This window comes from Astatotilapia calliptera, chromosome 12, assembly GCF_964374335.1.
Source record: "Astatotilapia calliptera chromosome 12, fAstCal68.1, whole genome shotgun sequence".
NCBI classification, from domain to species: Eukaryota; Metazoa; Chordata; class Actinopteri; order Cichliformes; family Cichlidae; genus Astatotilapia; species Astatotilapia calliptera.
In genome coordinates, this window is record NC_137433.1 from 6,850,404 (window position 1) to 6,867,564 (window position 17,161).

The window sequence follows — 17,161 nt, forward strand, 5'->3', positions numbered from 1 at the left end:
AATTAATTACCGTTGAGCTCAAAGGTCCTATTAATAAACGGTTAACGAATGTGTATTTATGACGACGATTTGTGAGACTGGTAAACTTATGATACGTACGATGGTCTTTCGTTCTACACGGTGCATTTCAAGGTCCTGTACCCATCCGTCGGTAAACTGTACCTGGGCTTGTTGCAGTGACCTGAAGTTACTAAACTTCAGGAGTGTATCCACTCACTCCAAGAACCGTATAATTATAAATCTGAGCGTGGTGAAAGTTGGGCAGCACGCTAACGTATTTTGTCCCTCTGTGTGCTCATAAGGGTCTGACACTTTCACTGGTTTGATTTTTTTCCTCGTATCTTTTCTTTGACTTTTCATTAAGTCTGTCTTTGTACGGACCAGCATTGTTCTCCTTCGTTTTGTACATACCTTTTTGGGGGGCAAAGAAAAAGCAAGAATTTATTGGAACCGAAGAATGAACGTTTTGCGGTGCTGCAAATGCTTGCATTTGATGCAGTACTTGGATTGTTTTGCCACGAGTTACCGGCATGCAATGCGCGAAAGTCACGTGGTCTGTCAATCTCTATAGCCAAACCCCTCCACGAACTCACTAAGAAGTATGCCCGTCCGCCTGGCACTTTAGCCTAAAAGTTATTCTTTCCATAACAAAAATATTATATATCACATCAATCCATTCATCTATGGTAGGAATATCCTCTTTAATCCAAAGGCCAGTTATGGCCTTTTTGCAAGCTACCGACAGCACACTGAACAAATACTTATCCGGTTTGCATAGATTAAGACTCTCTAGGTTGCCTAGGTACAATAATGCAAAATGAAATTGTATTTTCTTTTGGAAGATTGTTTCCATGACCTTATGTATTTCCTTCCAAAATGGAACCACACGGGGACCTTCCCAAAAAATGTGAAAATGATTTGCTGTTGCATGTCCACAATGCCTCCAGCATGTTGTGTTCTGAGAATAATTGGATTTTTGGGCTGGGGTAATAAAATAACGAAATACATTCTTCCAGCTGAATTCCCTCCACGAGGGGGAGCTTGTTACTGACCACTGCTGCCTACAAATCCCGTCCCATTCCTCTCCTGTTAAGAATAGATTGCTCTCTGTTTCCCATCTTCCTTTAACATATCTTGTATCATGACCCCGTAGATTGATCAGTGAACAATATAATTTGTAAATGATTTTTTGATAGGGTCCATCTCTATATGCATTCTCGAATATATTTATAATCTCTTCATTCCCAGTCGATAACTGAGAATTTTTTAGCTTCTTTTAGAAGCACACACTTCTTACCGAAGAAATGAATATTATTTTACAGTTATTATTTCACTCATGTCTGTCCCGTCTGTAACATCTGAAAATAAAATATAATAAATAATAAAAATAAAAAAAACACACTCATTTTACTAAACAGTTCACCGGATTTGAGACAAACATTTAATCAGTTTAATTTTCAGCTGTTTATTAATTTATTTATTGTGACTGTACTTTTGTTATTGCAACAGCTTTAGATGTGTTTATTGTATATATACAGCATATACATTAGCACCATTTTTTCCCCCCTATTTGCCAAGGTTGAGGGCAAAGTAAAAGCCATGTGTAGTTAGGACATCTATATAAGTATCAAGTCAAGGTTGTGTATATGTACAGCCATAGTGTGGTCTGTCCTGGTCACCTAGGCTGAACTCAAACTTAAATGAACAACAATTTCTGTGTTCTGTTGGGGATCAAATGCTGTCTCCTCTAGGTGGATCTGGCTCAGCAGTTGTGACCTGGAAAGTGAAACAGACAGGACCACCATCTAGTGTTGTTCCAATAGGGAGTATCAGTGGTGGGGCTGTAGGTGTTGGTTGGATGACACATGTAGGAAAGGGTGGAGTGACACCCTGGGTGGATCCTTGGTATGTGGTAATGACTTGTGGTTGGATTGTACCTATGACTACACCAGTCTCTGAAAGCCCTGAAGGATGCGTGTTTGGTAGAATGTGGGTAGGGTTAACAGCGTTAACAGAGTCCTTTGTGGGACCAGAATTGGGCACATCTAAAGAAACATCAACGCTCATCGCAGTATGAGACGGATCTGGCACAAGTTGTAAAGCATCTGGGTCAGCAGAGGTTTGTGGGTCTTCAGGAGAAGTGGCCAGAGAAGGTCCTGCATCTGCAGAGGGAAGCGGTGCTGCATCCAGGGGGTTCTCTGTAGCATCCGGCGTATTTGACTGCAGGGTTTCCTGTGAAGACCTATCATTAGTGGTGGTCTCTTCTGATGAACTGGATTCACTGGACTCTGATGACTTGGGTGAATCCTCACTTTCTTTCAGATGGACCTGTTTTATAATGAAACTGTCACAAATCCACCAATCTTTGCTATACAGTGGGAAAATGTAGCAGTAAAGTAGTATAGCTACTCACTGGTTTAGCTGTCACTAGAGTCACCATGAGGACAGCGCAAAGGGTGGCCCTCAGGACTGCCATTGCTGTCCTTCCTGTATTTGCTGAAACAAACTAAAAGAACCATATTGGTAAACTGGTAGTGTGTACATCGAGAGACAAACAGAGTACCTTCTTCTTGGTTCAGTTAAAAATGATTTCCACCTCAAATATTGTTAAAAAAGACATTTCTGGAATCATGTTTGTAGTGGCACAGATCTTTTTTCTTTTTTGGGGGGAGGGGTTGATTTACATTTAAATTTGTCAACCCTTTGCTAACATTGCCTTTAACTGTCTCAAGCATAAAATTCATTAAGTTTTAAATGAGGGTATTGCTGCATCCACTAATCTATTACTATTTGAAGGAATTAAAGAGTAACACAAGTAAACATTTTAGAATTCAATTTAAATGCATTATTGAATGTTAGTAAAGTTGTTCAACATCTTGAACTAAAACAAGTTCAGTAAAGTGAAATGCTAAGTTATGATTGAGAACCTACCTTAATGGTCGAGTGTCCTCACCATAGAAACGCTCCAGACTGATTACAGTAAATTCTCACTTCTGCTCAGTCCTCAGCAAACAATAGAACATCTGGGTTGGCCTTCTTTTTATATAGCCGTGGAAATGTGTGGGTACCGGGCCATCATTGGGTTCCTGTTCCTGGCAATATATTATGCACTGTAGTGCTGATTCCTAAAACCATGAAAGCTAAATCACCAAACACCCCCAGCTAAACTGAAATGACAGATCGCTAAAAATTCTAGGACAATGGTTGTAGAAGAATAAGTCCACCAGAAGTGCCTATTCATAAGCACAGTAAACATGTGTTTTGTGGTATTGGTTTAAACAATGGTTTAGAATTTAAATAGATGTAAAATACCTAAGGAATTTTAGACAAAGTTTCATGCATAGTGTTTGCACTGAGTGCAAAAGTACTAACGTGATTTGGATTGTTTTGATGTTCCATAGTATTAATTAAATATCCAGTGTCTCCGCAGACACTGAAACAACATATTCTATATGGACACCGTTTTGTCTCCCTGTGTTTTACAGAAGAGTCAAATAAGACAATTCAGGTGAGTAAGGATCACTGCAATTCATTGTTTCCTAGCTGATTGTGACATCACCACGAAGACTACAAAGCCTTGCAGAGTGTCTGTCCACAAGTGTTACAAACCATATGTCTCCTAAATACCTAAATAAAACATTATAACAATAATAGCTTCAACTGTGTGCCATGACACTTAAAAGTGACATTTCTGATCATTTACAGTCCTCTGTAGTCTTAAGCCACCACTCATTTCTTTGTTTTGCATACAGTGAGCCAGACTAGTAATTTTTAAAATGTGATCTCTAGCAAAAGTTCGAGGTTTTCTGAAGGAGTTCCATTTGCTGCTTTTCCCCACTCAATTTTAGTTCAGTATCTGTCCATTTTTAGAAGATTTTTTGTTTCCTTAGCTACGAGCCATTCAAGAGTTGAAAACACCTACACAACAGAAAATGTAGCAAAATACCAGTTTTGTTGTATTGTAAGGCACATTGTTACTAACAGCTTGTTGCCCCCCCCCCCCAAAAAAGTAATTTCTTTAGTTGAATCTACAAAAATAAAATGCTAAGGACAAAAGTTTGAGAGGCGTACATTGTAGTTTTGCAACAAAAAGCTGCTAGCCAGAAACTGGACATAAATCAACATGGTGTGTGACGATGAAAAATGGAAGGAACTGGAGGAGAAAAAAGTGAAAGACCAAAGAAGCCAATCTTTAAAGAAGAAAAGTCTGAGGTATGCCAAATTATACAAGTGGACAGGGAAAATCTGACAATATTCATCAATGAGTGACAAATCAAACTGCTGTCAATGTGTATGCTGGTAGTAAGGAGAAGAGTACAACAGTGTTTGTAAAACAGAGGCTCTGTCATGGTTTCGTGCTACATTTCAGCCAGTGTTTGAGAGCTTGTCCAAAAAAAAAAAAAAAAAAAAAAAAAAACCCCACAGAATTATGAGGAAAGTACAGTCAGATTTTGACAATGATCATGTGTCACACCAAATACTGACGTTTAAGTTTGCTAGAATTCTACAAACAATGTCTTTGCCTCGTATCATTTTTCCTGTGCATTCACAAGTTTCATTATGTCACAGCACCCATTTCCTATGTTCCTAGGAAAATCTTGTGAAATTAGGGCTGGGTCAAGACTTTTGCACCGTAGTTATTTCAGTTTAAGTAATAGTCCCCCCCTTTACACAACTGTAAAGGTCTTTTAGTCAAAACAAGGCATTAAAGTCAGACTTGCACTCACATTTTACCATCTATTATAATCCAAGTGTTCATGCTTATTCATGTCAAACTTCACAATGATGGTCTAACAGTAAACAACCTGAAATAACATGACAGGAAACTGTGGAAAATGCAGACTGTTTATTTAAAACATCACTTGTTCATAAATCAGCTCGATTCCACAGAGGATACGGCTCCCAACAAAGCAACAAAACGGGAAGCTGCTGGTTTAAGGGAGGTCCACCTCTGGCTTTTCTGCTGAGGCAGTATGGGATATGGGAATGGTCTCCGCTTTGCTCTCCAGGTCAGTCATGCTCATCTCCTTGCCTGCTGATGGTCCAGTTCCCCTGCAGCAAGAACATGTTTAATTCTGTGATGCAGAAAAGCTCTGTTCTCAAACTGTAGAGACACCAAGTTATTTTCGCTAAAAGTCTGAATAAGAATCAAGTTCCTGACTTTGTTTTTAAATGAAAATGATGCACCATCCATAACCACACTAACTTGGCAAAAATTTGATTATCCAAACGTAACAGCATAGTCTAGACTGGATAATTGAATCAGTGAATTACTATGCAAATTGTGCTGAGATTCATGGCCCAGAGACTGAAGCCTGCTCACTTTTCTTATAAACCATGTTGGATTTTTTTCTCTCAAATATTATGGTAGCAACACTACATTGCATTGGTTCAGTAGCAGACAAATGGACAGGACAAACATTTTTACTCCCGTTGACATCATTCCAAGTGGTTACGCCCAGTTTTAGCTTTGTAGTCACAGGAAAATATCCTAATGCAAAGATACTGTATATGGAAGGTGGGCAGACCATATAAGAAATGGAACCTGCTATCATGAAATCACCACTTGGTTTATGAAGTCTCATATGAAACCTAAGATGTGCATTTTTTGTTTTGACCATCTTGGCATTTTCATTGTACAGTGGTCCACCTTTCCCAGCTTCAGTGATTTTTTTGCAATTTTGCATGTTTTTTATTTTTTATTTTATTTTATTTTTACAGTGCGATGTCCTGATCGGCTGTAGGCCATTCTCAATCTCCTCCGTGCCATGTCTCCTGCACAGTTCAGAATGCGTTCAGCTTGTCAAATTCTCATAAATCTTGGAAGTGCTGTACTGTATGTTTGCAAGTTTTCTGACAAAACGTTTTGCAGCGTCAAAGGCAACCGTGGGTGCCTTTGGTTTCATTCTATAATACTGGACTTATTGTTCTACGAATGTATGAACTTTTCTCTCTTGTTTAAATACTCTCAAAGTGTGAAAATGTTCATGCCTGTCTGAGAAAAGTGTATAAAGTGTGTAGTGAGGGGGTTTTATGACCTTAAAACAAATAAAAATAAAGTTGGCTACTTCACGGATTTCACCTATCGCGGGCTATTTTTAGAACTCAACTCCCGCGATAAATGAGGGACCACTGTACAATGAAAATAAAGGCTTATTCTATTCCATTTTGAAACCAGATGTGCCGACTAAGGGATTGATATGGCATTTTAAAACCCACACGCTTGAGATTATTCCAAATCCAAACAGATTTTTCACAAATGGACATCCGTTCTTGCAGATCACCACTATCCTTGTTTGCTGTATATGCTTAATTGAGAGCCAATAGAACTAACCTCCAATTAAACAGATTTCAAGTTATAAAATCAATATAGTAATAATATTTTAACCCACATCTAATAACGTTGATATAAATGCCATCCTGAGCGTTAGCATTCTGTTGCTAGCATTTCACACCATATAGCCAGTGCCCAAGTCTTAGAGCTGCTATTAGAAGAGCTGTAAAATAATTATCACATCAAACCACCAGTAGGTTAATGTGTGCAAATGCTTCCCAGTAAGGTGTACAAAACTAAACATTGCTGCAACCCAAGGACACCATCTATTGCAAAGGGACAAATGTTGCCAAGTCTTGTAGCCCACCCACACCAAAACCCACGGAGAGAGAGAGAGAGCAAGGAAAAAGTTAAATTTGAGATTTAAATAAAGAAAAAAAAAAAAACAAAACCTTAAGTTGGCACTCTTCTTCCTCTTCACCAGCACTATTACAACAATGATCACAACTGCTGCACAGAGACCCACGGCAGCGTAGACAATGGGACCCTGCATGGTTTTCACGAGCCGGTTTTCACAGGAATCACCGCTGTAGCCCAGTGAACACACACATGTAGTAACTCCCTTCGTCTCTACACAGTGTCCGTTACCACTGCAGCGCCTCTGGCTGCACTGCTGGGCATCCAGGTTCACACGTTGAATGCTGACATTCAGTGTTGTGTTCAGACCTGTGACTTGTGAGACAGGAGAGACACTGGAAGGAGGAGGAGGAGAACTGTGAGGTTGAGTGGGAGCCAAGACCTCAGCTCCTGGGCACTGCTGGGTGCCAACACCTTTATGAAAGGGGGAAAAAAAATAAAATAAAGTTTTAGCCATGGTGCAATCTACAGGAGCAGTTTTAGTCTTTAATTTTGTGTCCCACAGTTCTCATCGGAGTGGTCCGTGCAGTCTGCATGTCCATCGCAAAACTTCTCCACAGGCAGGCATGAGAGGTGATCGAGGCAGGGCCTGCTGCCAGCTGGGCAGTGTTGCTCTGGGCTGCACTGAGTGGCATTCAGAAGGATGTGGTCATAAGAGCACTTGCATGTGCGACTTGTTGGGGTGGCGAGGCACAAGTGCTCACAGTTCCCATTGTTTTCTGTGCATGGGTTAGAGCCTGATGAAATCAAGCAGATAATTAGGTATGAGGTAGTTTGGTTTTTTTGTACATGACATGTAGAAACTTCTTTAAAAAGGGCAGGTTAGCCTTTCCAGGTGTTCCGTTTGTGGTTCTTACATACCCATCTGACTCCGTTTGCTGAATGCCTTTAAGCCGACCACTTGTGTGCCAACCTCAAACCATAATTTCTTATCCTGCTGAGCGTCTTTGTACCAGAGTTGGGTCTTGTCTGAAGGAACAAAAAGGTCAGTTGTACCACTAAATTATACTCAAAGATGTTGATTCCTGTGGAGCCATTATCCATGTTATGAAGTAGTCATTTACCAAAGCTGCTCGGGCCAAGATGTCATTTGAATTTTAGGAATTATAGTCAGTTATTACAGTACATGCTTGGACTCTTACCAGTGACTGTAATCCAGAGGAGGATGTTGTCACTTACAGCCACAGCAGCCAGGCCGTCATCAACCTTCAGCTCTGTATATCCAGATCCATCAATCAGGACAGAGCCAATGGTCCCCAAACCTGAGAACATTTGACTCAAGTCATTAAGAGAACAACCTATTGGAACAACAAAACTAAAGTAAACTAGTGTCAGCTTACTCGTGTCAGCCCAGAAAATGTTATCCCCATTATTAGAGAAGACCAAAGATGTTGGTTGGACAGCATCCTTCCACACCACTCTTTGCTCACCACCATCCATGCTGGCGCACACTATTGTAGCCGTGCTGCCCGTAGCCTCCAGATCCATATTCGTGAAACAAACTCTTCCACTGGGTGGGTGAAGAGCAATCGAACCCACTCTGTTGATCCCCTCCTTTATGAGAATGGCTGTGTATGTGCCTGTGACAGCAGTGACCTGCAGGTGGGGCTGTTTGTAACTGCTCCAATAAATGTTGAGTGTTATCCAGTCGACTGCCATGGCAGTGACGGCGTCATCCAGCAGCTCAAGAAGCTGGCCCTGAGACGTCAGGAGTGAGTCCTTCAGCCTGAAAGAGCTGAGTGAAGAAGTGGCATCATCTGTCACAAATAGAGTGCGTTCCTTGAGGATGTAGTCCATGAGATTGGCTTTGTTCACGCTCGGTATCTGCAGGGCCAGATGCTCGGGCCAGCCCTTCAGCTCGGCTGTGGTGTGTTGGGACTGCAAGTAGATCTACAGAGATTGCTGGGATTAGAGTCTTTATATAATAATTAAGCATTTATATAAAAGTCTTTCCATTTTTAATGGCATTACTCGATTAGTGATGTAGCTTGCTGTGTGATACAGCCTGTCCAGAAGGGCAGGGGTGGAGTTTGCTTCACTTTTGAGTGAAGTTCTGTTTTAACAATTAGTTTAGAGCAGAGCAATTTGCCAAGTAACCTTAATAGCATTTCCTAATAAATGCATCTAAATCCAGTTAGTATTTGTCCAATGACAATCTAATGTTTGCTTCTGTTCATCACCACAGTTGACTTTAGAATCAAACAAAGAAGATGTGAATGAAGTGCATACTTTCAGCTGTGATTCAAGAAGTCTTCAAAGTCAAAATTCTAATTTTACTGTGGTGGTGTGCAGACGCAAAACAGAATGCTCAAGAGCCCAAAACCAAGGATACACATAAAGGAAAGCTGCATCAGTTATTTATACACCATTTCTAAAGCAAAAAAAAAAAAAAAAAAAAAAAAAGGATGCATTTTATACGTGTGTGTGTGTGTGTGTGTGTGTGTGTGTGTGTGTGTGTGAGATCAGTTTGATTTTGTCCTCTTTCAGAACCCAATTCCCACTTTGAAAGTTTCTACCCAGAGCAGATTGTTCCAATTTATCAGACATTTGAGTTGCATATCCATATACAGCATATTCTGCCAATGCAGGTTACACTGAGTAAAATTAAGGCGTTTAGCAAAACCTGAGTGACACTGGACAGAGACAGCAACAGCAGAAATGCCGAATTGACCAGGTTGGAGCAGTTGAGGTCATCCTCTGCCAGCAAGAGACCAGGGGGACACTTGCACACAGCCCTGGGCCCAGGAGCAAGCACACACATGTGGGAACAACCCATCTTCTTGCAGGGGTTCACAGTGCCCATCTGGAGCATTGGGTGGATGATCTAAAAGAAGAAAAAAAACTTCTAAGCCTGTTTGTAACATTTTAAATTAAAAACTCTTCAGCAAGCTTTCCAGGACTAACCATTAGGGTGTGCCCAAAAACTTCTTAATTGCTTCCAACACAAAAAAAATAAAAAATAAAATAAAAATCTTCAAACATAATGGAATAGCTTTGTATGAGCACTTAACACATGAAAGGATCCAAAAATTGTACATTATGCCACCCCATTTCCTAACATGTTTTAATTCAACATCACTCCTTACCTTCACAGCAAAAGGCTGTCTGGGCCTTTTCAGCACAACTTGATGGTTTTTACCAGAGATTTTATGAGCAGCCTGCACCACTCGTTTCTTGGCATCAGACCAGTAGAGCATGTCATTGAACACTGCCACAGAAAAGGGGTTTGTGGTCTCCTTTATCTGTAGAATCTGAAAACGGCATTTATATTATTTTACACACACACACACACACACTTCTGAAGAAGCTTCTTCTGAAGAAGCTTCTGAAGAAGCTTCAGAAGCTTCTGAAGAAGCTTCTTCAGAAGCTTCAGAAGAAGCTTCTTCAGAAGCTTCTGAAGAAGCTTCTTCAGAAGCTTCAGAAGAAGCTTCTTCAGAAGCTTCAGAAGAAGCTTCTTCAGAAGCTTCAGAAGAAGCTTCTTCAGAAGCTTCAGAAGAAGCTTCTTCAGAAGCTTCAGAAGAAGCTTCTTCAGAAGCTTCAGAAGAAGCTTCTTCAGAAGCTTCAGAAGAAGCTTCTTCAGAAGCTTCAGAAGCTTCAGAAGAAGCTTCAGAAGCTTCTGAAGAAGCTTCAGAAGCTTCAGAAGAAGCTTCTGAAGCTTCTGAAGCTTCTTCAGAAGAAGCTTCTGAAGCTTCAGAAGAAGCTTCTTCAGAAGCTTCTGAAGAAGCTTCAGAAGCTTCAGAAGCTTCTTCAGAGGCTTTTCTCTTCAAGCTCCTTAGACTACGATGACTGAGAGCCTTCACAGACAGAGCTTGATAACCTTTACGCTAGAACAGCAGATTTGGGATAGGTTAAATAGATACATTTTACCCTAATGTCGTCGCCATCCAGAGTTGCAGATCCAATCGCCTTCAGTCTTTCATCTGTCCAGTAGACCCTCTCAGAGACTGCATCTACAGCCACACCACCCGGCCAGCCCAAACTCGAGTTCACCAGTGCCCTCCTCTCTGACCCATCCATCCCAGCACGCTCAATCTTCACTACATTACCAATCTCTGTCCAGAACATCAGCCTGATGAAATAAGAGACCACGAATGCCGCTTACTGCAAAAACTGAAACAGTTCTGTCTTTTTTTTTTTTTTTTAATTCATATCAACCCTTTTTGTGGTAGCAGGGCAAGAGAGCGGGGCTGATCCAAGTCTTCATCCAAGATGATGCTTTGGTACAGTGAGCTTGCAGAGGCTGCTGCCAATCTGATGGCAGCAATATAACTCTTCACCCCATTGATCCAGTACAGATTCCTCCCGACCCAGTCCACAGCTATAGAATCAGCCTGAACACCTGTGGAAACAAGTGGCATCTTGTTTCCACAGGTGTTCCGTGATACAACTTTCAGACATGAGTAAACTGACATTCCTCTGAATGCTCCAGCCACATTCGAGTTGTACGAACCTTTAATCAGACTTCCTGTCATCTTCTGATCTAGAGAAGACCACATTATAGCAGCCATCTCCAGACTGACCCAGAAGACCTTCTGACCTTTCCAGTCATAGTCTAGAGACAAGACTGCCTTCTTTGCAGAAGAGGGCAATGTAACCAAGCTGTGACTACGCAAGCCATACAAGTAGATATCCGTTTGGATTGAGGACAACAGCAGGGGCTCACCTGAGGGATAAGAAAATGATCATAATGCATAAGTTATTCGACACCGAGGTTTTTTTGCTCCATTTCACCTTTTTAATGTTGATTTAAAAAAAAATATAAGACTCAATAAATGTGAGCAAAATCTTGTGAAAAGGCAGGGGAGAGTCTTTCAGCAGAATGGCTAGATTTTTGTAATGCTATTAAACACATGATTTTGTGGTTTACATATTTGCCTGACACACAAAAGATGCCAGTTTGAGGAGAGCAGGAAGTGAGTCCCTCAGAGGGTTGTATCAGGAAAGTCCTCCAGATAAAAATCAAATATGCAGATCCATCTGCTGTTGTCACCTCTTCTGACTAAGGAAGCAGCTGAAAGAAGCTTTTGTATAAGGACATTACAAAAATAAAAATATTTCACCAACTGTGAGCCCACTGCTTCTCCTCCCTCTGATCCTTGCCCTTATTTGGCACGAGATTTCTTTGGGCAGCTTGTGAGCGTGAGAATGAAGTGAAAATGTGTCACACACACCAGAAAAATGAGTGTTCCTCACCCTGTATTTACCCCCGCTTCCAGTTTGTGGTCTCCTGCATGTGGCTTAGTGTTTCAACAGACATGCATGCGTACTCGTTAAAAATGAAAATAAATAAAATGGGTGCAATTCCCAAAATGTCCCGCTACCCATATGGAAAAGAAATAGAAAAAGAAAAAAAAAAACGTATAAAAGACTTGCATAAGACGTGGCCTACTTCATATAGTGAATCATATAAGGCTTATATGATTTACTCATGAAAGTGGCCACTTTCTCATTACTTTCATGTTGTTTTAGTAAGTATCCAAAACATACAAGTTTCATTTATATAATCTTTCAAGGGCTCTTATCTGTTTTCACTCGTGTGCTTTTCATACAAGTTTCACACAAGACAGATACAAACTTTACATATAAATCTGCTTTTGTCATATTTAACAGAATGTAGCAAGAATGTTATTAATCTTGAAATGGGGCATGGGCAAAAGTCAAACCATTTGCTTTTGGTGTGGCTGCAGCGTGCTGACATTTTCAACTTTGTCCAGTTCCACTTCAAGAGTGACAACGCCATGCTGTTTATTAAAGGGAGCTTTACCAGTGATTTTGCAGTGGTGTCCATCTGCTTCCATTATAAAGCCCGGCTGACAGTCACATCTGTACGAGCCTGGAGCGTTGATGCATAGCTGACTGCACACACCTGGAGTCTGAACTTCACACTCATCAACATCAGCACAGGCCAGCCCATCCTCCATGAGCCTGAAACCTGCTGCACAGCGACAGCGCTAGAAACACCAAATGCAAATCTAACATTTAGATTACTCACTTTGAGTCACTGCAGGCTCATAGCCTTCATATACATCTTTACTGGATCAACAAAAGGGATCGTTTATCCAGAACAATCAGACTTTACATGGCAATATTGCTACATACACCCTTCAATCCATTTTCAGGCACCGTCTCTGCTGGGTAAATTTGATCGAGCACACAGAATTTTAAAGACAGACTTCTCACCGGTCCCTGAGGTGTGTTGTAGCAGCCCTGGGAGCAGTGCATGATATTTTCCTCTGCACAGTCTGTATGGCAGCTTCCTCCCTCATCTGAGCCATCTGCACAGTTTGTCATGCCGTTGCACACCAGGTTTGGATCCAGACACTCCTGACTGCCACACTGGAACTGGTGAGGGGCACATGTTACAGCCGGACCTGTAAACATGAACAGCATTCATGTACACAAGTTTAAGCAGCAGTTTAAATTACATGACTATCCATTTACTACTCTTCAGCTAGAATTTACACATTACAGGCATTTTACAGCTCATATAACTAAACATCCCAATTTGAATTAAAGAATTGGGACAGTCTCATTTTGCAAATAGAATATTCTCAGACAAACATCGACATATTTTATGTCCTCTTTTATACTATGTGCTAAACAGATATAGCAGGTGGTAAAACTGGAATAAGATAAAGACCCTTACTGCTACAAGTTTTCACATTGATGTTTAATTCTGTGAATAATTCTAAATTTACTCACATTCAGTCTCGTCACTGCCATCATTGCAGTCCTTCATGCCATCGCACAGCCAGGCTTTAGGGATGCACTTGGTCTTGGATTTGCACAACCACTGGAACTCTCCACAGTTCACTGGAGCCACAGGACAATCCTGAAAGTCCAATTAAATTTTAATCATCTAAACATGCACTTTACCACTTCACTCCTGATCATGGAGGGAGAGAGAAAAAAAAAAAAAAAAAAAAAAAAAAAAAAAAACTGCAGGAGGCCAGCTGAACATTTAGCCCATCAGAGGACATGCAGCAGTTTTAAAGGAGTAAACTACTATTCAACAACATGCAGAAACCCTGCTTCATGTCTTCTGAACCTGACATCTAAACTGTCAGAGGAAGAGGGGCATGACAGTAATACACCAACATCGATGTACACTGCAGCTAACATCTAATGTCTGGTTTTATTTACAATGATTTCCCCTTCATTTATCCACAAACAGGACCTGAACTAAATCACTAGCTCCTTACAAAAAAAAAAAAAAAAAAAAAAAAAAAAAACCCACACCACTCCCCAAATCATTTTTAAAAGATTTTTTATGGTTGCTCCTCAAAGTTTAGCATGCATGAAGCTGCTTTTTAGCATCCACCTTCTCATCAGTGCCATCTCTGCAGTCCTGGTCTCCATCACAGATCCACTCCTGCACTAGACACTCCTTGCTCTGGGGACAGCGAAGTTTGGTCTTGCAGGCTGGCACTTTGGTGCAGTCTTCCTCATCCGAACGGTCCCGGCAGTCTGGGTGACCGTCGCAACGCATTGCGGCCAACACACACTGGCCGCTGGTACACTTGAACTCTGTGTCACTGCAGTCCTCCTTTTCTATATTGACAAGAGGGAGGCAAGCAAAGCATTAAAGATTACTCATATGCAAGCAAAGCTGAAACCAGGTAGGACATTAGTATGCCCACATACCACACTTTGCCTCATCACTGCCATCAGAGCAGTCACTTTCCCCATCACAAAGGAAGCTACTGGGAATGCAGCGGCTTTTGTTGTCGCATTGATGAGAACAGCCCTCCATGTACTTTGTGCATTCTGCTTCATCTGAGCGGTCCTGACAGTGAGGCACACCATCACACACCTGGCTCTTCTCAATGCACATCCTTCCATGGGCACACTGGAACTGGTCTACAAAGGACAGATTGTATAATGATTTTTTATTATGTTCACATTAATCTCTCACTTGGGCTCAGGCTTGTAGTGCATACATCTGTAAATCTACAAACACATAGACCATCCTACTGCATACACATTAGATTGTTTGTAACTGTCCAGCTTATCTGCTGATACAAATATCATCTGGCAGTTTGAGCTTCAGTTACAATAAGAGATTTTAATCCTAAATTCCACAGTTAGGTCTACATTTATTGATCTGCATATAGTGCCCTGGCTCCATGTAATGTCAGAGTTTGCAGTGGCAATGCTGGGGGGCTCAGCTCCCAATCATAATGTCATATATGCAGTGCCTTGTAATTATCTGTGTCATGAAATTACCTCAGCATCGTCTTTCTGCCGCAGGAACAAGAGTTATTAGACTGTTAATGACAAACCTGGCTCTGTGTGAGTACACTGTAACATCATGACATCATCAACACTGGATATCTAGCCTGTTTTCATTCCATCCTGTCATCTATAGAAAAGTTAGAAAAATATAACTTAAGAAAATACTATCGCTATAGTAATTTTTAGGGGTGCTCTGATAGTAAAAAGCCAAAGTGTCAACTGGCCATGCACCAATACTGATGTGAAACTAGCGTTGCTCACTAGATGGCAGTAAAGCCATATTAATAACAAGCAGATGACAAACAGGTTACCCTTTTCACAAGACGATGAGCATTTTGCCTCATCTGAACCATCTCTGCAGTCTGCTTCACCATCACAGAAATAGTGGTTCTGGATACACTCCGAGTTGTCACTGCATGGTATGAAGCCGAAAGAACACTTAATGGGGTGAGAAGAGGTGGACTGTTTAGAAGGGCCAACCAAGACTGTAGGCACAGAGGTTGTAATGGTCTCTTCTTCCTTTTTGTCTTCTCCTGGATACATAATAAAAATAAAATACAGCAGGGAAAGCATTATAATTCAAAACCAAAAAAATAAACAAATGCACAAGTCCAACATAAAAACGAGTGTCAATTCAGTACTATAAATACATCAGAAGGTACCACAAGTGGCTTCATCTGTGCCATCTGTACAGTCCTCCTCGCCGTCACACAGGAAGTTTGCAGGCAGGCAGCGGGTCTTGTTGTCACAGTGATGAACACAGCCCCTCATTAGCGTCACGCACTGAAGCTCATCAGAGCGGTCCTGACACTGAGGTACACCGTCACACACCTGGCTCTTCTCGATGCACATCTTCCCATGGGCACACTGGAACTTATCTGCTTGTGTGCAGGCATTACAGGTGTTACAGTCACATGCACAATCGTAGTTCATAAAACATAGTACCATAATAACCCCAATAGAGCACCTTGTCTCCAGAATTCTGGTTTACTTGTGGTATTTAAAAGTACAATAGGAGGCAAAGCCTTCAGCCTTTAGGTCCCTTATCTGTGGAACCAGCTCCCAGCTTGAATTCAGGAGATAGACACCCTTTCTACTTTTAAGATTAGGCTTAAAAGTTTCCTTTTTGATTAAGCTTAAAGTTAAGGCTGGATCAAGTGACCCTGAATCCTCCCTTAGTTATGCTGCACTAGGTCTAGGCTTCATTGAGTGTTTCTACTTCACTCACCATGCATTTAATCATTAGTTATTATCTCTGGCTCTACATCCCCTCACCCTGAACTGTTTGTGGCAGATGGCCGTCCCTGAGCCTGGTTCTGCCAGTGGTTTCTTCCTGTCAAATAGGAGTTTTTCCTTCCAGCTGTCACCAGGTGGTTACTTCTAGGGGGTAATCTGGCTTCCCCTCAATTATTGTATGGTCTTTATTTGTGCTTTCATGTGACTGCCGTTGTGATCTTCAACTACTTCTGCTACTCAATTTGTCTAATCTAACATACACACTGTCTCATACCTTTGCTGCATGATGTTTCACAATCCTCTTCATCTGAACCATCCATACAGTCCCGCTCTCCATCACACAGATACCTGTAGAGCACACACTCTGAACCATCTCTGCACAGTTTAGAGTCCCGGGTGCAACTTCTGAGACCACTTCCAGCAGAAAGAACTACATGAATTAAGTTGAGAGAAAAAGGACAAAAAAAAAAAAATGTAGTCACTGCAAAATTAGAAGGTCTAGAAAAGCAGTTTTGGTAACCCCACACTCACCCTGTAAGGAGTCTGATAATAACACCAGACAGAGAAACAAACATCCACCCATTGCCACAAAAAACAAACACAGGCCAAAAGAGGTGGATAGATGTAGCGTTTTATAATGACACCAGCTGAAGCCAATATAACCTAATTGAACACCTGCCTGAGGGGAGGAGCTATTGGTTCTGACTAAATTTTCAGCAAACCTGATAGCTCTAAAGATACATTTTCATAAATAAGCCGGAGTGAAAAATAAAACTTATCCTATTTTTCAATTTACTATTTAATTTTGTTGGGAAAATGTAAATAATGATAACCCAAGTAATTAAAAAAATGCTGCTATGAACCGGTTTTGCTTTCAATCCTCCGTAAACGATGACAGATATAAACACATGCTGTCAAATAAACAAAGAAGATTGTCAAGGACAAGAGCCAGTATTCAGTTACGTCTTCGTCTGATCCTCCAATCACGTTTTTGATAGG

At 41.1% G+C, this 17,161-nt stretch overlaps 1 protein-coding gene and 1 long non-coding RNA gene across 2 annotated transcripts; both read right to left on the reverse strand.

Moving 5' to 3' along the window:
* Positions 1-1,449: 1,449 nt before the first annotated feature.
* LOC113033881 (uncharacterized) lies at positions 1,450-3,257 on the reverse strand. Its single transcript, XR_013900823.1, has 3 exons — positions 2,932-3,257; positions 2,414-2,506; positions 1,450-2,328 (listed from the first exon to the last, which is right to left on the reverse strand). It is a non-coding gene; the product is annotated as an uncharacterized LOC113033881 (long non-coding RNA).
* Positions 3,258-4,831: 1,574 nt separating this feature from the next.
* On the reverse strand, positions 4,832-16,850 carry lrp13a (low-density lipoprotein receptor related-protein 13 a). The gene is made up of 20 exons (XM_026186856.2): positions 16,694-16,850; positions 16,437-16,592; positions 15,589-15,804; positions 15,238-15,459; positions 14,336-14,551; positions 14,013-14,242; positions 13,394-13,523; positions 12,872-13,062; positions 12,456-12,642; positions 11,142-11,354; positions 10,847-11,030; positions 10,559-10,760; positions 9,778-9,942; positions 9,315-9,515; positions 8,032-8,581; positions 7,834-7,953; positions 7,553-7,660; positions 7,195-7,428; positions 6,727-7,105; positions 4,832-5,052 (listed from the first exon to the last, which is right to left on the reverse strand). The coding sequence occupies exons 1-20, from the start codon at positions 16,743-16,745 to the stop codon at positions 4,935-4,937; spliced, it is 4,074 nt and encodes a 1,357-aa protein (XP_026042641.2). The 5' UTR covers positions 16,746-16,850; the 3' UTR covers positions 4,832-4,934.
* Positions 16,851-17,161: the final 311 nt, after the last annotated feature.